The sequence below is a fragment of the Oryx dammah genome, unplaced genomic scaffold, assembly GCF_014754425.2.
Source record: "Oryx dammah isolate SB20612 unplaced genomic scaffold, SCBI_Odam_1.1 HiC_scaffold_10, whole genome shotgun sequence".
NCBI classification, from domain to species: domain Eukaryota; kingdom Metazoa; phylum Chordata; class Mammalia; order Artiodactyla; family Bovidae; genus Oryx; species Oryx dammah.
The window spans coordinates 64,621,588-64,646,853 of NW_024070194.1; the positions used below are offsets into that span (position 1 = coordinate 64,621,588).

General features: G+C 39.2%; 1 protein-coding gene across 18 annotated transcripts in view; it reads right to left on the reverse strand.

The window, feature by feature from the left end:
* PARD3 (par-3 family cell polarity regulator) overlaps positions 1-25,266 on the reverse strand; it is a 574,463-nt gene that overhangs the window by 314,976 nt on the left and 234,221 nt on the right. For all 18 annotated transcript variants that reach the window (XM_040248382.1, XM_040248390.1, XM_040248385.1 and 15 more), the window contains exon 4: positions 6,885-7,060. In XM_040248382.1, the coding sequence (XP_040104316.1) occupies positions 6,885-7,060 (176 nt within the window). The remainder of the gene's footprint in view (positions 1-6,884; positions 7,061-25,266) is intronic.

The window sequence follows — 25,266 nt, forward strand, 5'->3', positions numbered from 1 at the left end:
CATTAGAAAGAAAAATGAGAAGAAGCAGACTAAGCAGGCAAAGGTTTGAAAAGAGGAGGAGGAAGCAAAAAAGAGCTAAATATAGAATATCATTTCACAATGAATGAACAAATGAATGGTGACTGAGCCGGCAGGCAGCTGCTTTATAATCACCTGAAATAGGATTCAAAGATTATTGCTATTTTATTGTCTGCATATCAACTGTAAACGTTTTCTTACTCCCACTCTCAATAAAACAGGTAGCCGGAGTTTTCTGGAGGTTTCTTGGGTCTGATTAGCACTGGTGACTCTAACGCTAGGAATCTGATGTCCCAGAAAATGACCTTAGGTGTTCAAATGCACTTTCAACTAAGATTAGGGGGCAGGATGGATGCACAAATTAACAATAAACAAAAACACTGCTTTTACCAAAGCTTCTATCTAGAAAAATATTTCCTGTTCTAGCTTTGTATTGATAAGATAGGCTCTAATATCTCAATGGGGTGTTGTTATACTTTTGAAAAAGACTCAATAATAGATTTCATTTAAAAATTATAATTATGAGCTGAGTGTGAAATGAAGTGAAATGTCACAAAATCAAATATGCTAAATGTTCCAGATTCTATTCTAAGACAGAAAACCTAGCCTAAAAAGAAAACATCTCAAAAACAGAATTATACTATTATTTGCCTTCTCTTGAAAGGCAAAGACATCCCTTTTGAACTGGATCCAAGTTCTTTAAAAAAAGACTCTCCTGGAATCAACAGAAGAGCTTTAAATAAACACACATAAATGTCCTGAAACAGATAAATGAATCTATTGGTATCAGTGTGTTTTGTCTTTTAAAAGTCCATAGGTAATTCTGATGCACAGTCAAATGGAACCATTAAGCTATTCGATAGGAAAGTAAGTACTGGAATTCAGAACTAGTACCAGCTGCTTCTTGATTCTTCATTCTACCTCTCACTTCCCAGCCCACACCTCTAGGACTTATCACAAACCTCTTTATATAACATAAGTACTTTTCACTTTATCATTTATGAATTTATGGGAAATAACTATCAATAGCCTTAAAAATGTTTGTTTCCTTGGTCAAATAATTGTACTTAAGGAATCTATTCTAAGAAAATAATCAGAGATGTCAACATCTGATTGGTATATTAGGATATTCTCTAAGAGCAAAAAAAAGGAAACATAAATATGTTAAATAACAACAACAACAAACACCAAAGTTAATAAACAAGTCTGAAAAATCATTACATAACAGAACATTGTGCAAGCTATCAATATTTACAAGACACCGAAAAATGCTCTCAATATAATACAAATTAGCAAAAAAAAAAAAAAGGCAGGAAATTAAACTATACTTATTGAATAGAGATACCAAGGGAACATTTCATGCAAAGATGAGCTCAATAAAGGACAGAAATGGCATAGACCTAACAGAAGCAGAAGATATTAAGAAGAGGTGGCAGAATACACAGAAGGACTATACAAAAAAGATCTTCATGATCCAGATAACCACAATGGTGTGATCACTCACCTAGAGCCAGACATCCTGGAAGGCAAAGTCAAGTGGGCCTTAGGAAGCATCACTACGAACAAAGCTAGTGGAGGTGACGGAATTCCAGATGAGCTGTTTCAAATCCTAAAAGATGATGCTGTGAAAGTGCTGCACTCAATATGTCAGCAAATGTGGAATATTCAACAGTGGCCACAGGAATGCAAAAGGTCAGTTTTCATTCCAATCCCAAAGAAAGGCAATGCCAAAGAATGTTCAAACTACCACACAATTGCACTCGTCTCAGATGATGACAAAGTAATGCTCAAAATTCTCCAAGCCAGGCTTCAACAACATGAACTGAGAACTTCCTGATGTTCAAGCTGGTTTTAGAAAAAGCAGAGGAACCAGAGATCAAATTGCCAACATCCACTGGATCATCAAAAAAGCAAGAGAGTTCCAGAAAAACATCTACTTCTACCTTAAAAAAGCAACACCTCTTATTATTCACCAGAAAGAAACTACAGCTTATAACCACTGCCCAATGAACAGAACAGAGACCTTGTCCCTGAAATCCCGTGGGAGGCTGGTTGTGATAAGCGTCTCATTACACTGCATTGAGTCAAACCATGTCCACTCCTAGATGGCCACTTCATTCACAGGGATATGGACCGAACAAGGATGGCTGAACAGGTGGCGAGACAACTTAAATATTCACACTCACTGAAATATCTTGACTCTTTCCCAAGATGAAATATTAATTTGCACACACAAAATCTCAAAGGACAATACATCTTCTAGCAAGATACTTTCCACATACAGTGTGAGCAAATTGGTCTCAAAGAGGTGGAAAGGGCAGTCAGCCACAAAATGCTGAGAAACAGGAATCAGCCAATGTTCCAGAGAACTCTGAAAAAAAAAAAAAAAAAAAAGCCAAGATTCTCTTCCCCTCTATGCCTCACTGCCAGGTAAAACTGACACAATTGAAGGAATTCAGAAGTCTGCAGCACTCTTGGTTTCCGAGTTCTCGTCTGGCTTAGCAGCATCAAAGTCTGTGCACTGTGCTTCTAAACTTGGCAGCGCAGCACCACTCTTTAACCTGGTTAGACTCCACCTCTCCTCTGTGGTTTTGAACCACAAGGGAGAATTCACTGTGGCTGTCTTGTTCAGAAAGAGGCTTTAGCTGATTGGTTACGCCAAAACCATTCTGTTTATTTAACTTGGAAAAATAGAAAACTACTTACATATGCAGATGAGTTATACAAGAACAGAGATGATTTATACAAGCACAGAGATCAATGAATCACAGGACCGTGGACCCTTAACTAATTTATTTCCATGTTTTTATACGGAAAACCTAAATCTCTACACACTGATAAGAATTTATAACATCTTGAAATTGCCCAGCATGAGTGAGTGCTCGTGGATGCAACACAAAATTTAACACCAATAAGCAAGTATGCATTCCTTCAAGCATTAATACTGTAAACATCACAAGTCATTTACAGAAAATAAGACAGCATTTATCAGACATATACATGCTAAAAAAAAAAAAAAACACTCCTCAGACTAAACTACAAACAGCTTAAAATCTAAACCAGGAAACTTAGTAAATAGGTATTGAAAAGTAAAGCCAAAGATAATTCAAAAGATAAATTCCCTGCACACTACCTTTAACATGTGCCATACGTGAATACGATGTCATCTAGAAATATGTGTGTGAATCAAGGACTTTGCTAAGGAATAGTGTGGCTATCTGGCTCCATTAAATACCACTCCCAATAGGAAAAATGTGTGTTGGGTAAAGTAACCATTTTTAAAACCAATGAAATTATATTCAAGTTTATCTCATAGCACTGATATTTATAATGTGAAAAAATAGAATAAATGTCCAACAATTAGAGAATGATGAAGTATACTCTATATTGGAATATCTCGCATTCATCAAAAATATTTTCTAACAAAGTTCACACCAGGGGAAATCCCCAGGAAATGGAAAGAAATGTAGAAATCATCAGGATGCAACTGTGTAGACAGAGAATGACTCCAACTTTGTGTGTGTGATCATTAACGTCTGTATTACAATGAATTTCGAAATAGGCTATTACAGTTTTGTTCTATGCTACTAGTTGCCCACATTTTTACAATGACAGATACATGTTATTTTAAAAAGAACTGGCCAGAAGGATCCCCATCTGCTCCGGGTAACCTCTGTGGGCTCTGGAGGCTGGAACACTAAAGTTCATTTCCCAGGAAAAAAAAATGCCCCTGTAAACAAGTATCTGGAGCAAACTTCATTCTGATCATTTGGATTCAAGGGCCTGTGATGTTAATGATAATTGTGAAACAGAGATTTTTCTTGGGCTATTGTTAGTGGCAAGCAGTGGAGACAGTGGTGTTTTGGGGGGTATTCCTGGTTCAGGTCAGGTCCACAGGTGACAGGAGGCAAGGTGAGCATGTGAGGAGATGGTGCTAGGTCTACTGAGCAGATGCAGGCACGGGGACATTAGGTCTTGTACCCACTCCTGAGACCAGCCAGACACTGTCCAGAAAGCGCTGGGGGCCCAGACTATGGCCTGCTCTGCCGGCCCTTCCAGTGATTTTCTGAAATACAAATTCTCAATATTAAGTCTTTCTGTGTTTAAAATAGCTCCTGTGGTTCTCTTCACTAGAAGTGAAGCTGATTCATACAGACAAGATGCTGAATGACTTAGAAAGAAAACCTTCATTTCTTCAATGAGTTCTGACCCACTATCCTAAAACTAAGCAAAAACCTTTTTAAAAGGATAAATTTTTTTAAACTACCAACTTGACTTGTTATATATTTGTGAAGTAAAATGGCTCAGTCGTGTCCGATTCTTTGCGCCCCATGGACTGTAGCCTACCAGGCTCCTCCATCCATGGGATTCTCCAGGCAAGAATATTGGAGTGGGTTGCCATTTCCTTCTCCAGAGGATCTGCCCAACCCAGGGGTCGAACCCAGGTCTCCCACAATGCAAGCAGACGCTTTACCATCTGAGTAACCAGGGAAGCCGTATATTTGTGAATATCCAAGTAAACCAGGTCTATTCCAAACATAAATGAAAGGTTGTGAGGCCTATTCAGAAACCAGATTCTTTGAATAGTTTGTTGTGTGATAAAAAATTCTAAATTTTCAGGCTAATAATCTCAATAAGATACTCATCACATATCTAATAAAATAGGTCAGAAGAATGAGCCTAACAGTTAAACCTCTCATCCAAAATAAGCAGAGACTACAGTACATTGCTTTTTCTTAATAGTCTTCTCAGTTTAAACTTATATATTCCTTCTTCTTTCTTTACGCAAACTAGTACAAAAAGGAGTTTGTTGAAATGTGAAACTGAGTTAAAAGATATTAAAAAGATATTTTAACATAGACGCAAAGGGTAAATCAAGCAAATATCAAGCTACATTTATTTTACTATTAATATGTGATTAATATCAAGAGAGTCCCAGAAAAACATCTATTTCTTCTTTATTGACTATGCCAAAGCCTTTAACTGTGTGGATCACAATAAACTGTGGAAAATTATGAAAGAAAGGGGAATACCAGAGCACCTGACCTGCCTCTTGAGAAACCTGTATGCAGGTCAGGAAGCAACAGTTAGAACTGGACATGGAACAACAGACTGCTTCCAAATAGGAAAAGGAGTATGTCAAGGCTGTATATTGTCACCCTGCTTATTTAACTTATATGCAGAGTACGAGAAACTCGGCTGGACGAAGCACAAGCTGGATTCAAGGCTGCCGGGAGAAATATCAATAACCTCAGATATGCAGATGACACCACCCTTATGGCAGAAAGCGAAGAGGAACTGAAAAGCCTCTTGATGAAAGTACAAGTGGAGAGTGAAAAAGTTGGCTTAAAGCTCAACATTCAGAAAACGAAGATCATGGCATCCGGTCCCATCACTTCATAGGAAATAGATGGGGAAACAGTGGAAACAGTATCAGACATTATCTTTTTGGGCTCCCAAATCATTGCAGATGGTGACTGCAGCCATGAAATTATAAGACACTTACTCCTTGGAAGAAAAGTTATGACCAACCTAGACAGCATATTCAAAAGCAGAGACATTACTTTGCCAACAAAGGTCCGTTTAGTCAAGGCTATGGTTTTTCCTGTGGTCATGTATGGATTCGAGAGTTGGACTGTGATGAAAGCTGAGCATCAAAGAATTGATGCTTTTGAACTGTGGTGTTGGAGAAGACTCTTGAGAGTCCTTTGGACTGCAAGGAGATCCAACCAGTCCATTCTGAAGTAGATCAGCCCTGGGTGTTCTTTGGAAGGAATGATGCTAAAGCTGAAACTCCAGTACTCTGGCCACCTCATGCGAAGAGTTGACTCATTGGAAAAGACACTGATGCTGGGAGGGATTGGGGGCAGGAGGAGAAGGGGATGACAGAGGATGAGATGGCTGGATGGCATCATCAACTGGATAGATGTGAGTTTGAGTGAACTCCAGGAGTTGGTGCTGGACAGGGAGGCTGGGTGTGCTACAATTCATGGGGTTGCAAAGAGTCGGACACGACTGAGCAACTGAACTGAACTGAACTGAACTGAATATGTTTCCGTACTTCTCAATACATACAGTGCTCAGGTACAGTCTGCACTGAAAAATGGTCATTAATTTATTCAATAGATGTTCGCTGAGAATCTATTTCATAAATTCAGCAGTGAAAATGATGAGCACAACTTAAAGCTCATTGGGTAAAAGGTTAGAGGTCTAACAAAATGGGATGATAAGGAATATATGACAAAGACCATTAATACAAAGTAGAAAAAAGTAGGCTAAATAGACTAAAATAACGTTTGTTTATTTAGACTAAATAAATTAGGTCACGGACAAAATTAAATCAGGTCAAAGAAGAGAATATGACCAAGACTAGACAGTGCGCTTTCATTTCATATGAAGATAAAATTATCAATTGAATTGTGAGAGCAAATGACCATGGATAGCGTCCACTTCCACCCTTACCAGTCCATATGCTGTGATTTCTTTAGTATACCTCCGGGGCCAATGTACGCTTACACATTGATAAAATACCCCTTTAAGGACACGGAGAAAGCTCCTAAGAGGGTTGCTGAAGAGGACAGAGGCAAGGGTAACCAGGAGATAAGTTTGGAGAGGGACCTTAAGTATATATATTTCATTTTATACGTTTTCGTGTTTAATCATATGAACATGTTATCAATTCAAAAAAATGGAAAAATAATACAGATTTTTATCAGAAAATTCAAGGGCAATACCAAATAGGAAGTGCTTGGAACTTTGGCGTGACGGTCACAGAGGACACGGTGGGGATGCTGTGGACACAAAGTTCCGGCCCTTGGGTGCCAGCCCTCACTGGTGAGAAGGAGACACGAATGAGAGGCACTCACCTTCCTGTCACAGGCTGCAGGACTGCCAGCAGTGTTTTGCTTGAGGAAGCCAGCGGTTGTTGACCAGCGTGTGGGGTTTTTCCTTGAAGGCTCTTCAGAGAAGTTATTATCGCTGACAGACGTGGAAAGGCCAATTAACGCTGGGTCACTGCTTCGTCGGACGTGAAGAGGCATATCTGTAACATAAAAAAGCATTGTGTTTTTAAAAGATAACCTAACACCTGAAAACTGTGTGTGAGAATAAAGGTAGTTAAATCCCAAAGATTAAAGAGTAGAGTAACACTTTAAGGTGACAGTGGGTCAGCATCCTAGGTAGAAACTCCATTCATTTCTTTAAAAGACTTCACTGCGAAAGAAACAGGATGTCTACAGGATAAAAGAATACTTATCTACAGGATGACCTGCTCTGGAGTAAGACGGCCAGGTGTATCTGCATTTCACACCTGTTACCTGTGTGGCTCTAGGCAAGTGGCTTCACTGTCCTCTCCCTGGTCCCTTCCTACACAAAGCAATAAAACATCGCTTCTCAGCTAAGGGTACTGCAAGGACTAAATGAGACAGACTGCTTAAAACAGTTCCTGATACATGGTGTGCATTCAACAGAGAGTGACAAAAATAACCATTGCTGTTATTATCATCCTAACATTGGTTTGGCTTTTCTAGTAAAGAAATCTGTTGAATAAAATATTTCTTTTGCTCAACAAAGTATTATCAAAAGGTACAAAGCACAAACATATTTCTTATCCTTCAGATAATGAAATCTTAAAAGTAGAACACCAATACGCAAGCGTGAATGCTCAGTCAGTCATGTCCGACTCTTTGCAATCCCATGGACTATAGCCCACCAGGCTCCTCTGTCCATGGAATTTTCCGGGCAAGAATACTGGAGTGGGTTGCCATGCCTTCTCCAGGGGACCTCTCCAAACCAAGGAGCGAGCTCTTATCTCTTGCATCTCCTGCACTGGCAGGCGGGTTCTTGACCCTTGCGCCACCTGGCCGTAAACTCAGGTAGTACCTGCCACATACTCACGTACACAAAAAGGTGGTGTTTTATCAGCTGTATTCTGTTTGCAATTACTCTAACAAAAACCAATAACAAACTCAGGTTAGCCTTCGTATGGTAGCACTGGGTACATGCTAGCAGATGTGATCACTGTGACGACGGAAGAGAAACACTCCGAAACCAGATAGAAGAACACGGGCGCATGCCTCTGTAACCCTGAGAGTCAGAACCAGAAGCCCCACACGTCAACTGAGCAGAGAGCGTGATCGACCTACGACAAAAGTTTAGATTAAATTCATGCTTAGAGCAATTTGCTTACAAAACCTAGGATGCAAGGTAAGTATTTATTAAAAGCCGTGAATAAAACAGTTTTAGTGGAGAAGGAGTAAACTCATCATTTATTCAATGAGAAACAATTTTGGAATATTGATGCATCTGGTAAATGTGTGGCTATGGAGATCGTTGAGGATGTGGAACTAAGGAAAGATGATTTATACATGTTAACGGTTACATTTAAACCATTGTCAATTCAATAGTCTCAAATATGTTAAAGCAAATTAGAAACGATCAGAGAAAACATATGAATGATCAGAGAAGCATATGAATCATACTAAAATGTTGCATTTAACATTTGCTTCCACATCATGAGGATTTGATAACCAATAAAGAGTCTGAGTAACATAACTAAAGAAAAAAAATATGTTGAACATTTAATACTATTGATATTTATCTTAATTTGCTAAGAGAAACACATACAGGAAAATTACAGGAAAGAATAATTTCCAATTTTTAAGTGTATGTAAAAAACGTGTGACAGTCCTTATTGCTTACAATTTATACCAAAGAAAAAAAAAAAGAAACAAAACAAAACAAAGAACTATACAGTCACTCTCAAAAACAAGTTCACAAAAATATACCTTTAAGGATCCAGGTGTATTAATAATACTACTCTCTTACCATAAAAAAGTCCTCTCCCAATTAACAAAATTGTTCTCAGATTCAAAAATCAAAAATGTAAGCAGAAAAGCAACAGAATGGGGAGGAGGGAGAATAAAATACTTCTGGGAAATGACAATACTGCTCCTTAGATATGGGTTCTGTTGCCTCCAGTTACAGGGTTACTGATTGCTGGGTTGTTAAGGAACTGTGTCTACTTAAAAAATGGTCCAGAAATAATGACTAAAAGCAGACAATGATAAAATTTAAAAGTACATGAAAGTACATTTCACCCCCAAATAAATTCAGGGGCTGTAAATTTCAATGAATTCAACTAGACACAATAAAACAGCTTACTCAACTTGTTTCTGAAATTCTCCCCAAGAGCAATACACTGCAGACCCGATTCAGATTAGATAAATAATTGGGATCATCGTCTTCTGAAAAGTCATGATCACTGTGTTAATCTGTCAGTCTGAAACAGACACAAATAATTAGCACTTTGTACCTCTTTGCATCTGTAACCCTCAAAATTCAAGATGCAGGGGAAGAAAGTGGATTCAAGGAGAGGTGGGTTATAGCAGGACTGCAGACCTTTCGGTTGCCCCTTCTGGCGAGATGCCAGGGCACAGACACAAACCACACAGTGAAGGATGCCGCAGGAGATCAAACTCATTTTGAAAAGTAAACACTATGTTCTCAGCAAAGGAATGCCAAGTGACAGCACGATGATCTTGAAGTCAGGTTGTCAGCAGTTGATGAACTGTAACAACAGAGTCATCAAAGAGCACACGGGCAGCAAACGTGAAGACACCAGAACAGATCGCATGTCCAGCTCATGCTGGCTGCGATTTAGACAGTGTCTCACACTGATAGTGACAATTTACATTTTTATTGGTTTATAATTTCTTCGTTTTATGGCTGTGTGAAAATTATGTCATTTTCATCCAGTTTATACTCACGCATGCACATATTAAATAACATTAAGAAGTCAATGACTTGAAAGGATCTGAATCTTTATTTTAAGCATTAATCCTAGTGGAGAAGGGGGCTACCCTGGTGGCTTAGTGGTAAAGAATCCACCTGCAATGCAGCAGCTGCAGGTTCGATCCCTGGGACAGGAAGATCCCCTGAAGGAGGGAATGGCAACCCACTCCAGTCAGCATTCTGCCTGGAGAATCCCATAGACAGAGGATCCTGGTGGGCTTCAGTCCATAGGGTTGCAGAGTTGGACACAACTCAAGTGACTTAGCACGCGTGCAGGCCCAGTGGAGAAACATGTGACTCACTTCAAAGACCAGTAAGTGGAGCCTGAGAGGTGACAGGAACAGCATGGAGACAGTTTTCTGGCCAGAACTTGAGGCTCCTTGGTCAGCACTCCATCACCATCCAAATCATGAAATTAATTCTATTATTCGACTATTCATTGAAAAATAAACTCCACTTCTAGCTACTTGCAGATATAAATGTCAGTCTCAGTTTTGTAAAGGGGAAGAATTTTGCAGTGTTTTCAAAGTCAAATCACACACACTGAGAAATCAAACACAGATTTTAATAGCATCATTAGATTTGGGAGAGTTGAAGAACTATTACATTAGCTATACATATAAACTGAAACAAGAGGAATCCCAATTTCAAAAGTGTTAAAAGGAGAAGGAAAAAAACAAAAAATCTCTACTAGTTCAATAAAGGAAGTATGATGCATAAGATGACAAAGCATGCCCCAGGGCACAGAGATACTTATACCTCAACTTTGACCTCAGGACCCTTTCTCACTCTAAAAGTTACTGAAGAACCCAAAAAACTTTTGTTTATATGGGTTATAGCTAGGCATATATACCACGCTAGAAGTGAAAATGAAAAAAAAGTTTTTTAATATTTATTCATTCATTTTTAAGTTAACAATAATAAACCTATTACATGTTAACATGAACAACAGAATTTTATGAAAATGATTTTACAAAACAAAGCATATGAAGCTGGAGAGGAGCACTCTTTCACATGTTGCTTAGCAGCAGACATCTGGATTCTCATTTCTGCTTCTTCATTAACCTGCTGCAATATGACCGAGTATACAGAGAAAAAAAGAACTCCACAAACAGCTGCAACCGGAAACAGAATTTTAATAATCTTCTCAGATGGACTTCCCTGGTGGTCCAGTGGCTAAGATGCCACACTCCCAATACAAGGGGCCCAGGTTTGATCCCTGGTCAGGGAACTAGATAGATAACACACACAGCAACTAAAAGCCCATGTCCCATAACTAAGTGGCTCAGCTGGTAAAGAATCTGCATGCAATGCGGGAGACCTGAGTTCAATCACTGGGTTGGGAAGATCCCCTGGAGAAGGGAAAGGCTACCCACTCCAGTATTCTGGCCTAGAGAACTAAGACTCAGTACAGGCAAATAAATAAAATAAAAATTAATCTCCTCAGATAACTATATATCTTTGATACTACACCAAAACTTGACTCGAAGGTTAGCTGCAATATAGAATGCAAACTTCTTGTTCTCTTGTTACATCTTACTCTTCGAATGGATCTTCTACCCATGAAAAATTTTGCAACAATTACTTGGAATATATTAGTAATTAGGTTAAACCAACTCTCCAAATGTTGATATATTTCTTTACAGCAGAAAATCACATATGTGAATATCACTACCAATTCCATCAGAAAAAAATCATTAAGTATTGGGACATTATCATGCTCGCAATGAGATATAAGTTTTCCAAATCTAATTCTACTAGAATTTAAAGCTCGAATGTTATCTTTGGCAATGAACACTATAAGCTGTTTTCCATGTAATGACAGGCTCAGTTCATCCATTTTCTAGAAACCCTGCCAGATAACTGAAGTCTGAATAAACACAGCTTTTCCATTCTTCTTTCAAATAAAAGCACTGCTCCATTAAAAATGGTTATCTTAGCTTACAACTCAAATCATCATATACAAGTTTTTCTGAATATGTGGTTTCCCTGGTGGCTCAGAGGAGCGAGTTCACCTGCAATGCACTAGACCAGGGTTGGATCCCTGGGCCAGGAAGATCCCTTGGAGAAGGAAAGGGCAACCCACTCCGGTATTCTTGCTTGGGAAATCATTTGGATAGATGAGCTGTGTCTGGAGAGCTATAGTCCATGGGGTAACAAAAAGTTGGACACGACTGAGAGAGTAACACTTTCACTACTTTCAGTATGTACAAGCACTTTATGCCTACCTCCTATGTTGTTACACAAAATATCAAATTGCATGTTCAACGGTCAGGACTTTTTAAAAGTTATCATTTTGCTGCCTCATCAAGAATAGCAGATAAAATGGTTTTTTTCTCTAAACTGCAACTGTGCTAAGTGAGGAATACATTTGGGGCTACCATCATATTTTGTTCCAAAGGGCCTCATCTTACCCATTAGTGTCTGGGCACCTTTGGTTCAATAACAACTCAGTGAACAACAAAAAATATGTTTCTGGATCACCACATTGAATAGAGTTTTGCCTAACAGTTTCCCTGAGATGTTCTTACTGATGCAAAGGACCCAAATCTCCATTAAAATAAGTAGATGTTCATTAAATGACACCATTAGATAAAAAACTGGATACAGATTAGGAGAAGCTATGACCTGGAGTATTATAGTATTGACCATGTACTTGAACATGAACTTCCAGATATTCAAACTGGATTTAGAAAAGGCACAGGAACCAGAGATCAAATTGCCAACATCCGTTGGATCATTGAAAAAGCAAGAGAGTTCCAGAAAAACATCTACTTCTGCTTTACTGACTACACCAAAGCCTTTTACTATGTGGATCAAAACAAACTGTGGAAAATTCTTCAAGAGAAGGGAATACCAGACCTCCTGAGAAATAGGTATGCAGGTCAGGAAGCAAGAGTTAGAACTGGACATGGAACAACAGACGGGTTCTAAATCAGGAAAGGAGTACGTAAAGGCTGTATATTGTCACCCTGCTTATTTAACTTATACACAGAGTACATCATGAGAAATGCTGGGCTGGAGGAAGCACAAGCCAGAATCAAGATTGCCGGGAGAAATATCAATAACCTCAGATAAGCAGATGATAGCACCCTTATGGCAGAAAGCGAAGAACTAAAGAGCCTCTTGATGAAAGTGAAAGAGGAGAGTGAAAAAGTTGGCTTAAAACTCAATATTCAGAAAACTAAGATTATGGTATCTAGTCCCATCACTTCATAGCAAATAGATGGGGAAGCAATGGAAACAGTGACAGACTTTATTTTGGAGGGTTCCAAAATCACTGCAGATGGTGACTGCAGCCATGAAATTAAAAGACACTTGCTCCTTGGAAGAAAAGTTATGACCAATCTAGACAGCTTATTTAAAAGCAGAGATATTACTTTGCCAACAAAGGTCCATCTAGTCAAAGCTATGGTTTTTCCAGTTGTCATGTATGGTTGTGAGAGTTAGACTATAAAGAAAGCTGAGCACTGAAGAATTGATGCTTTTGAACTGTGGTGTTGGAGAAGACTCTTGAGAGTCCCTTGGACTGCAAGGAGATCCAACCAGTCCATCCTAAAGGAGATCAGTCCTGAATATTAATTGAAAGGACTGATGCTGAAGCTGAAACTCCAATACTTTGGCTACCTCATGCAAAGAACTGACTCATTGGAAAAGACTCTAATGCTGGGAGATTGAAGGCAGGAGGAGAAGGGGACGATAGAGGATGAGATGGTTGGATGGCATCACCGACTCTATGGACATGAGTTTGAGTAAGCTCCAGGAGTTGGTGATGGACAGGGGAGCCTGGCATGCTATAGTCCACAGGGTCACAAAGAGTCAGACATGAATGAGCAACTCAACTGAACTGAACTGACCATGTACTTGGATGAAGAATTATAAAAAGCTATAATTTTTATGATTTTGGTTAACATTCACTTCAGCCTTTGCCTTTAGTTTTTTAATTCCTAGGGTGTTTTGGCTTTATTTTACAAAAACAGGCTCATACTGTACGTGTTGGTTTGTACCTTTTCCCTCCTAATAGTCTAGGGACTACTAGGTGAAGGACTGGCTTGATGCAGTCCATGAGGTTGCAAGAGTCAGACACAACTTATCGACTGACCAACAACAGTTTATCAAGTAAGTTATATCAACTATAAGGCACAAATAAAATTGTTTAGTCTACTAAAAAAAAAAAAGAACCACCACCTGCCTAGAAGTGTAATCCCAACATGTCAGTCCACCTCACTGGACCTCAGTGTCCCCATCTATAAAATCAGAGATTTAACATTAAAACTAAAAACTGTATGATTCCATATGCTGCTGCTGCTGCTGCTGCTGCTAAGTCGCTTCAGTCGTGTCCAACTCTGTGTGACCCCATAGACGGCAGCCCAACAGGCTCCCCCAGCCCTGGGATTCTCTAGGCAAGAATACTGGAGTGGGTTGCCATTTCCTTCTCCAATGCATGAAAGTGAAAATTCAAAGTGAAGTTGCTCAGTCGTGTCTGACTCTTAGCGACCCCATGGACTGCAGCCCACCAGGCTCTTCCATCCATGGGATTTTCCAGGCAAGAGTACTGGAGTGGGGTGCCATTGCCTTCTCCCATGATTCCATATAAGATCATATATTCCTATACTGATAATCATCCACCAAACCTCATCCTAAACAGAACTTACAACCATTCAGGAAGAGGCACTAGAAAAAAGTATAAAAGCATCTCAAAGTAGTATCATTACCAGTTGTCTCAGAGAAGAATGAAAATGCACAAGAGTTGTGGGTCAGAATGCAGAAGTAGCCACAACAGCCTTGAGGTCTTTGGATGACCTGAACATGATTCTAAGGAGAGAGACTACTCCAGATGTCTGGTCTTTTCAACAAAATGAAGCATGAAACACAACTGCTTGATTCATTTGACAAGCCTCCCACCTCTCACTGTCCTGATAAAGCAAAATATTGGATAAAAGAACTCAATTTTGTCTTGGCCTCAGAGAAATAAAATACAAAAACAGCCTTTTTGCCTATAATTTGCTTCCTGTTTCTAGGGCTCACAATTTTTCAGCATTACTAATAATCCAATGCAATTTGCATTCTTGCAAGCAATTAGAAATAATGGGAGCTTCTCATTTAAGGTAATTTGGTCATTATTATTATGATTCCTTACCATCCATTTTAGGAAAAGCAATACTTTTCAAAACACAATAATAAAACTTTCTCTCCTAGTAATCTTCTGATTTATTTAATATATAGATTTTCAAAGTATGGCTTCTGAAATATTAACAAGAAAATTCAAAGATAAGGAGCTTCAATAATTAAGCTCCTGGATGAAGCACCCAGAGATGGGGACGATATCACCAGGTCCCGGGTGGTGGTGGAGGCTGTTTGATGTGTGCCTTCCTTTGAAGAGGGGATAAACCTTCAAATTCTCTGTGGCACTAATGCACTGTAAATATTGATTTGCCTCTCTAGATAAGGGGCCTTTTAAATAAGTGAAAAAATGGAACATCTAATAATGAATTAGAGCAAATACTTAAAGGTCAGATATATACATTTTTAACAGTTATACATCATACCTCTACTCCTAATCAGTTTTCCCAATGTTTCTCTTCTTTTATTCTTCCAGTGATTTTTAAATCATTTAACCACCCAAGGCAACGAAGAAACCTTTTCCAAGAAGACAGACACCAGCCATCAAGGTATTTAATCAAATCTAAAAATAATACGCAGTTGACACACATATTAGAACTTATGATGCAAGCAGCAAAATTATGCTTCGTGCAAAATGAAAACCATCTCCACTATCTTTGGCAATTTTACATTTCTTAAAGACACATATCACAGTGAGGAGAGAAGTTATTAACATAAGCCATGGGGAGAAAAACATGACCTCAGAATTGCCACTTTTCAATATAAGAGTGCCCCTTTTTATAAAGGTATTTATCTGTATTTCACTTACTGAGATAAAATCCTTGGAAGAAATCTGAGGAAAGGCAAGATAGGAAATAAGCTTGAAAAAACAGCAGATGACTCAGAGAGAAGGACATAAAATGAAGGACATAAAATTATCATGTTATCATACACACACACACACACACACACACACAATTTACAAGCTATAAATAAAGAATACTATAGTTGGAAGGTGTCTGAGAGATAAATTGAAAGATCACATTTACAGATGAGTGCACTGAGTCCAGAAAGAGAGTGTAGGGCTGGGTCAAAGGTTACACTACCCCTCTGAGCCTAGCTGTCCCTGGAGTGCTTGTCAATGGACTCCCCATCCCATGTCATTTGGGTATGACCACACTGCTATCCAAGAAGAATTAAGATGTGTCAAAGCCACCACAGTATGCTTACGCTTCACTAGAAATAACAGGAGATTTCTTGGGAAGACTGAGTTTAAAACCCATTTCTATAGATAAGAGAATGAGTTCAAAAGTCCCACTGAATCTTAGATACATATGAGGAAGTGAGAGACTCAAGAGGGAAATAAATATTCAGTGTTCTAATATCATGTGAATATTTACAAAGAAAAATCCAATAATTTCTCTGATGCATATGAAATTGGAATCATTAGGATTCCCATTCTGGAAAAAAAATAATACATCCACCCTCATCAGGAACCTCCCAAATATTCACATGAGTACAAGTAAATGGAGAGAGGTGAATAAGATCAATGGGTTGTCTCAATGTTGTTAGGATCTAAAACTTTAGTGTTTCAAAATCTTACCAGTGAGGGAAATAGACAAGGGATCTCCAGATATTATTTCTTATAGCTTCATGTGATTCTCAGTTCTCTCAATTTTAAATATTAAATAAAAGCCCCCTCCAAAAAAACAGAAAGCCCCAGGTTAAGATGTCTTGAGGTCTAGGCCTGTAGCCACCAGGACTGAAGACATCTTTCTAACCCCGTCTTCTAGAACAGTCTCCTCACCTCTGCACACAGCCACATGCCTTGCTGACTGTCTACACCGATGGCTCCCCACAATGTGCTCCCAGCTCAGATGGCTGCATGTCTCCCCTCCTGGGCGGCCTCTGGCGTCCACCCACCCCGGTCCTCACTGCCCAGGGGCCCCCCACGGCTGCTCCTCAAAGGGCACCAACTCCTCAAACCCGTCTGATCCAGCAGCAGATTCAGAAACAGGCAATTAAAGGGAAGTTTAAAGGAAGGACAAATATACAGCAGGATTGAGGAAAAGCAGCAAGGGGGAAGTGGGGGGAGTAAAGTACCCGAGAGAGAGGAGTTGAGAGCATGCACAGGGAGCCAGGAGCAGGCAGGAGCTACTCCTGAGCTACTCTCCTGAGAAAATGAACACAATACTAGACAGACAGGAAAAGGTGTATGCTGCGGCTGGGAGGATTTTGTGTTATTGTGAGTGGTAATGCTTCCCCCCATAGATGAGTGCTGGGCCCTGTACATGCCCTCTATTTCCAGGGACAGTCACCTAGCTGGCGGGGAGAGCTCAAGGGTCAAGTCCAGCTCTGTCTGTCCTCACTGCCTGATCCCAGGACCCGGAGTGCCCCTAGAAGAGAAAATCCCTGATTTCTGCAAGAAATTTGTGCGGCTAAAATGTTAGCATTAAAGAAGTGATGGAGAAAGTGAACACCAAGGTGTGTGTGTGTGGGGGGGGGTGCTGGATAAACCAACCAGGGTCATTTAAGTCAGAAACTCTCCAACTTTAATGTGCATATAACACACCAAGGGATCTTGTTAAGATGATTCCACAGATCTTGGGTCACAGAAGATGGAATTCTGCATTTCTAGTGTAACCGTGACATCCAGGCTGCTGCTCCCGCCAGCGCACTTAGACTCCGCAGGGCTGTATGTGTGCTCCATCGCTCAGTCAGGTCCAACTCCTTGCAGTCCCATTGGCTATACCCAGGCTTCTGGGTTGATGGGATTTTCCAGGCAAGAATATCAGAGTGGGTTGCCATTTTCTTCTCCAGGGGATCTTCCCAACCTAGGGATTGAACCCTCATCTCTCACATCTCCTGCATTGGCAAGGCGGATTCTTGACCACTGTGCCACATGTTAAAACTTTCTTTAGCTGTGCTACAACATTTTGATGGGCTCACATCAGCTCATGTGTTCCTTGCCTCCAGCCCAGACCTCTGAATGCATGAATGCATCCTCTGCATATCACTCACAACACCTTTACTAAAGTACATGTCAGACGACACAACTCAGAGAGGTTGATCCGGTGGGGTCACAAGACATCAGATTAAGCCCTGGCACCTCTCCACCCAATGCTGAGATCCAGTTGGAGTGCTCTGAAGTGACCAGAGGCCACAGACCCCTCCATCCGTTCTTGTCCATTGTCTTGACCGCTCTAGGAGCCTGGAGGGCACCTCCTTCTCTGAGGAGTCCCTAGGTTCTGAAAGCATAGTGAATCCGCGCCTTGTGTTAATTTCACTGATTAGAACCAGTGCTCTCTTCACCCCTCTCTCTTGTTAATCTCAGAGGTTCTACCCCTAGTTCCCAGGCCAACAAATGTTTGCTAAAATGTTGTATGAATGAATGTGACTACCCATCTATCTCCATCCTTTCACACTGACTGTCTCAAGTATTATAAGTACAACCTTTTTAGCAAAGAAAAAACAATTACAGAAATTAGATGGCCAGAGAAAACCAAAAAAAAAAACAGGGGGGGGGGGGGTGGGGGTGGGGGTGGTTTCTGCTAGGAGAAGCTCAAAGAATTACGAACTGATATATTAGTGATAAACTCTCTCATCAAGAATCTCAGCAACATTCTACCAACTATTTATTATTGATTTTGTACTATTGTTCTTCACTCAGTGTTTGCTCTCCTCTGAGAATATTTGAGCCTGAGTAAATCTAAGTTCTTCATATATAATTTTATATGTATATCTATCAAATCCCTTATATGACTTCCACTGTACCAATTTAGTTCAACCACCATGTAAATTAAATTTTGAAATTATCAGCTTCACCTGACAAGTTATTTGTCTTTCAAAATTGATGTTACCTATTGATGGTTTCGGAGATACTCTCTAAATGCACACTGCCCTTTCTCCTTTGACATTTGTCTTCTATTATTTTATTAAGGATTCAAGTAACTCAGTAACTGTCAAGTTAACTTTTGATTAGCATTATTCTCCCACTCCTTTATTATTTTAACCTTTATTTCATAATACTCTACAGAAGTGTAATATTTTTCTCCTAACCAGGGACCAGCTTTTCACCTGTTTCATGAGCCAACTTTCTATTCTTTAAGAATGTAATCCTTTCTATTATTTAAGGAAAGTACAACTTTCTGTTATATAAGGAAGGTCCTCTATGTAAGTAGACTTTATAATTATTTCACGAGCAGAGTAACCATCATCAGCTACTTCACAATGGCAAGGAACTCCTTTTTTAAGTTTTTTTTCCCCAAATGTGGACTATTTTAAAAATCTTTATTGAATTTGTTATAATTTTGCTTCTGTTTTATGTTTTTGTTTCTTGGCCACAAGGCACGTGGGATCTTAGCTGCCCAACAAGGGATCAAACTCACACCCCCTACAATGGAAGGCAAAGTCTTAACCACTGGACCACGAGGGAACTTATTAGCTGGAAGGGCCAGATAAGAAGCAAAGCCCTTCTTAGCACCCAGGTAGTAAAACTTCCACCAGAGTCGCTACACATCATTATGCTCATATATAGATTCTTCATCTTGAACTTGAATCTTCGTGGTACTAAAAGCTATACAAGAAGGTATCAAAAGTCATTCATCCAATACAAATATCTGATAAGCACCTACTGTGTGCTAGGCACACTTCTAGTTGCTGCCAGTAAGTGATCCCTCAAGGACTATACACTCTGGTGATACAATCACCAGAGAGATTCCTTGTCCATTTCCCTTACTAGTGATGAGAAGGACAACGGATAAACAAATAAGAACAGATAATGTCACGAGGTGATCAGCGCTGCAAAGTGAAGCTGAGGAAGGAATCAGGGGCTGGGGAAGATGGAGAAATGCTAGTTTATCTGGTGGAGTCTGAAGGCAGCACTACGAAAGCATTCAAACAGCTCATTATCCACTTTCCTGTCTTGAGTGTTCCAGTTTCAAATTAATTCCTTGCCACGAGCCTTATACATCCTGGCTATTCATAAAGCCATTTGGCCCTGGTTGCTGCGAGGCGGCAATAAGACTGGATGCTTCTGAAACATATGGCCTCGTGTCTGTTTGCGTTACCTTCAAAGTGCAGAGATCTTTCAGAGCTAATCTAATCCATTCCTCCTTTTTCTTGAGGAAAGAATCATGTAAAAGTAAATACGTCCTGATCATCTGTAATGAGCCAATTAAGTCTGTAATCACTAGCACTCATTGAACATTTACTATGGGGTCATGTGTGCGCTAAGAGTCTTACTGCATTAATTGATAATCTCCTCAGAACAAGGCTAAATACAGGTTACATTATTACTCCCACTTACCAAGTAGGGAAACTGGTGAAGCTAACCTACTGCTAACTGGTGGAGACAAATCCAAGCCATGACAGTCAAGCCATGGAGAGCACACCACTTTCCAGGAAGCACGGAGTCCTGCAACACCAAGAACTGAAAGATCAGGGCTCTGACTTCCCCGCCAACCTGGAGGAAGGGCAGTAAATGCATGTGGGTTTGCTCAGGGATGCAGCAACACCACTGTCTCCAAGCTAGTGGCTCCCCTGATGCTGGGACCTTTGCAATCCTTTCCACGGGTAAAAAGAAAGGTCATGAAAGAACTTCAGAATGAGACATTTCCCTTCAGCTAAGACTGGCAGACAAATGAGACTTTTAACTTCATCACAATTTATTTCATTCTCAGGGGATTTGTGGGAAGAAACGGGCAGTGGCACACACAGAAGTGGGATGACATCATGGAGTGTGTGTGTGTGTGTGTGTGTGTGTGTGTGTAAAACTAAATGCTTCCTGCTTCATATCTATGTAGGGAACACTGAGTGGGATTAATAGGTTCAATCTATATATTCACACAGTATGTCACTACAACCTTGTGATGTAGGCTATATATTTGCCGAAAGACTCTTTTCAGTCAAATATGTAGTCTGTTTAGGACAATAATGCCTGAAATATACTAAGTACTCAACAAGGGCTAATTCTCTCATCTGCAGCCTTGCTATACCTGACCTTAATAAAAGGTCAGAAATGCAGGTCAGTGCTAAGGTCTTCCCATCCCCACCGTGCTCTTGTTTGTAACTCTCTGAGTTACACCCATGGGTGCAAATAATCACTAGTCATTAAAAATGATCTGGGAGTATCCTGTAAAATGTGGGTTCCTGGGCCCCTACAAAGAAATCCTGAAACTTGGGTCTAGGGTCTAGGACAAAGTCCAGTCATTACTTTTACAAGCTCTCCAGGAAATTCTGTTTGCAGCCAAGACGGGGAATCACTGCTCTCGACTAGAGAGCACTGCACATCTAACTAACCTGGGATGTTAGATTTTGTTAAAAATACAGGTGCTGATTCAGTAGGTTCTGGGCAGGGCTGAGCGACTGCATTTCTAATAAGGCCCCAAATGGTGCCTTGGACTAGGAAGACCCCTATCTGTGCTGCCAGGCAGGAAGCCACTAGCCACAGTGTCCAAAACATGTCATCGCAAGTTTTTATATGTTAAATAATTCTGTCAGATATTGAATTTAGCTAAACAAAAATATAATTAAATGATCAGTAATTTTATACTCTCTGTTTTATTAAGTACTAATCACTAAGAAAGGATAAGATGTGAAACAGTCCTCCTGCATCTTTTTAATTTGAAAATGTTATAAAGAGAAAACAATCTTTCAACATGTTAGATAGAGGGCAAATAACTTGCATTTTCTAAAATCTCACTAGACTTTTTTATGTAATATTTTCATGTTTATATTTGCATATTTGGAGAATCATAATATATGACTCCCCAAAGAAACAAATATTTATAGAAGAATTTTTTTATTAAATTGATATATTTGAAATGAACCTATGTGACAATTCAAATCCTACTGCAAATCTGTAAACAACATAGAAAATTCCAATAGTAATGTGAGGAGGGGAGGAATCCTCTATTTATTATTTTAAGAAAACCAAACAACTGCTTGGCTGCTTTTTAATTGAGGCGATAAAGCACTTTAATATAGATAAAACATTTCTAATATTTAGGAAGCACTTTTCCAACTATAAAGTCACGAACTTTACCCATAACTCTGACAGCCTGACAAGCAAGCAAACAGAATTCAACCCAAGAGTAGTTTCCTAGGCAACAAGCACAGATACGACCAATGAAAAAAATGAAAAGGAGAAAAGCATTGCAGCATTTCCAGTGAGCTTGAGAAATACATTTTAATTGTCAAAATGCCACAAAGACAACAATATTGAAAATCATTTCACTGAAAACGATTCAAAGCAGAAAGCCATTTTCATTACAGCAAACGAGGTGTGGAAAAATAGAAAAATTAGGTTCCCTTCCTTTGCTCTGAATTAAGTAGGGACGGTGATCAATCTTGGTTGATTTTACAAAATTTATCTACATTAGTACAGATTTTTAATATGCCTCCTGAGTTTTCTCGACAAATGGGACCATACATTAATTCAACGGACAAAAGAAGACAGTCACCCAGAAAGACGAGGTAGCACAGGATACAGGGTGCGTCTGAGCATCTTCTTTACAAAGACATGCTCATAATACCTGCTTAGGTCTTAATTCAAACAGCAAACCACACACTTCAAAAAACAGATTAAAAAGCACTAGGCTGTCCATATTCTCACCTGGCTTCTGTTTCTTCATCTGTAACAAGAAGGGCTTGGATTCCATCGCAAAACCCTTTCTGACTCTAACAGCTTTTGAGTTTTAGAAATAAAGTATAGAAGGGCTGTTTTTTCTAAAAACACTGAGAACAAACAAAGGCTAGATTCTAAGCATTTTAAAACTTTTTCTTCACAGGATGTAAACTTTGACAGCTAACCTTTAGAAAATAATATTGGAAATGTTCTACTACACAGCTATTTAAATGTCTACATCTTACATCAGCTTTTGTGATGGCATTTGCTCTTATATTTAGGTCAGGAACATTTACTTGGATTAACTAAAATGTGTTGGATGCTCATAATCTATATTTTCACACAATGTGTCACTACAAGCTTCTGAAACAGTCTATATTTTTACCAAGAGTCTTTTCAGCCAAATGTTTAGTCAATTTAGGAACTTAGGTTGAATCCATCAACTAATTCAGGCAAAACTACCAATTTAGTAGCTGCAGGCAAATGTCACTGAAATGTTTTTCTGATAATTCACCTTCCAATGATTGATGAATTAAGGGAATGAATAGCAAAATGATGCTTCCAAAGAAGAATATGTTCACAGTTTTTCTTTTTCTCTCTTGTCTACCCAACAAAGTCAGATTAATACATTATAATTCATTCTCCAAAGCCAATCACCTACCCTTGAACTTCATTAGATTGCTTTAATTTCGGAATCAGGTGCTTCCCTGAAATAAAGTTGGGTATCTGGGTGCACTGACATGCCTCCCTCTTTTTTTATATATAAACACTTGTTCTCATATAAAAGTTATTACAATGAAAGAAATGTAAGTTACAACAGAAAAAGTTAATAATTCAAAAGTTAAGACAATACACATTCTGTGAAATATCAGCACATACGTTGGTAAGTGGGGGCTTCCCTGGTAGCTAAGCTGGTAAAGGACCTCCCTGCAATGCAGGAGATCCTGGTTCAATTCCTGGGTTGGGAAGATCCCCGGGAGAAGAGATAGGCTACCCATTCCAGTATTCTTGGGCTTCCCTGGTGACTCAGACGGTAAAGAATCCTCCTGCAATGCAGGAGACCTCGGTTCGATTCCTGCGTGGGGAAGATCCCCTGGGGAAGGGCATGGCAACCCACTCCAGTATTCTTCCCTGGAGAATCCCCATGAACAGAGGAGCCTAGCGGGCTACAGTTCATGGTGTCACAAAGAATCGGACACAACTAAGTGACTAGACACAGCACAGCACAGCATGTTGGAAAGTATACCCTTATAAATTAATTTCAGTTCACTTATAATTGCCTTACTTTTTTCTTTTTATCTTACTATCTAGATTCTTCAACTGTCTACTCTTCAGAACACTGAACATCATTAAGCGTCAGTAAAAATAAGCTCTTTAATACATGATACGTATAAGATCAGCTGAAAGAAAATTTAAGCGATTTGGCCATTAAAAGAAAAATGAGAAGAGTAAATCCTAAAAGAATCTCATGAGTAGACAGACTGAAATTATATGTATGTCTGCAAGGAGTCTGACAAAGTCTGAACTTGATTAGGAAGAAAATGTTAAAAGATTTCTTTCCCTTTCATGTGAGCTGCCAGGAAGCAAGCCCAAAGATTTGTAGATTTAACTACTATGTGATAGGTGGTATAGATATATAGATTATATACAAATAAAATTTTCTCTGTCTTGGTTTTCAACTTACATTTTCCTTTTTCACAATTCTCTATTTTCATTTTCTAATTATTGTTTTTAGTGTTATTCTTAGAAATTCAACATAAATCAACATGTGCTAGATAATCACAGAACATATCTAACATTACTGAGTCTGTACAGTACCCACATTATAATTATACAAAGGGGAGATAAGCTTTAAAGTATCAAAATTAACAGGATACATACAACCAATTTATTCTAACATATCTAGAACCTAATATGCTTAAAAAGAATATGTTGAAGAAATCAGTTAATTGGCATTTATTTATTCCAAGCAACAATATTCCAATTAAGCATCACACATTTCACAAGAGACCTGGGACTGAATACAGGTCTTCCTTTATGGAAAAAAAAAAAAAGTAACAGCAAATCTTTGAATCCTCAAATTTGAAGAACTCTCATATGCTCTAAAGCAAATTATGGGGAAAAAATTATCATGACCTAAGTGTAAGATCTTTACAAGGGATTAAACAGTGACTTGACAAGCCACAAACTTTTTGTGCTTGCATTTCTAAAAAGAGAAATTCCTATCGGAAAAAAAAAAAAGTATTCAGTATCTTTCAGAATTAATCCTAAGATTCATTCAGAATAAACTGGCTATTAGAGAGCTGAGTCCATGTCAAAACCCTACTGAATTAAAATATCAAAAATAAAAATCAACTATGCTTTTAGGGTAGCTAAGTCGCTGGAAAAGAGCCAGCAGGAAAAAGAACCCTAGGTTTGCCTCTCATCAGGATTAACCGGAGCAGGCTGACCTGTCCCACTAGGAGTGCATCGTCAGCTATGCCATGCATACCCAAGAATGGATAATCATCACACAGGGTTCAAAAATACGGTATGAAAATAAATGCCAAGGATGACAGGAGAATAAACATTCATGGGAGAAGGAGACTGTGCACATTTTTAGTACAAACATGGCCAAAAATCTGGACATTCTCTTTCCCTTCTTTCCCCGGATCTGGTGCAGTGTCCAAATGTTGCTAATCTATATATCAATCTACCTGAAACACTCTCTCTTCCTCCTCCACAGA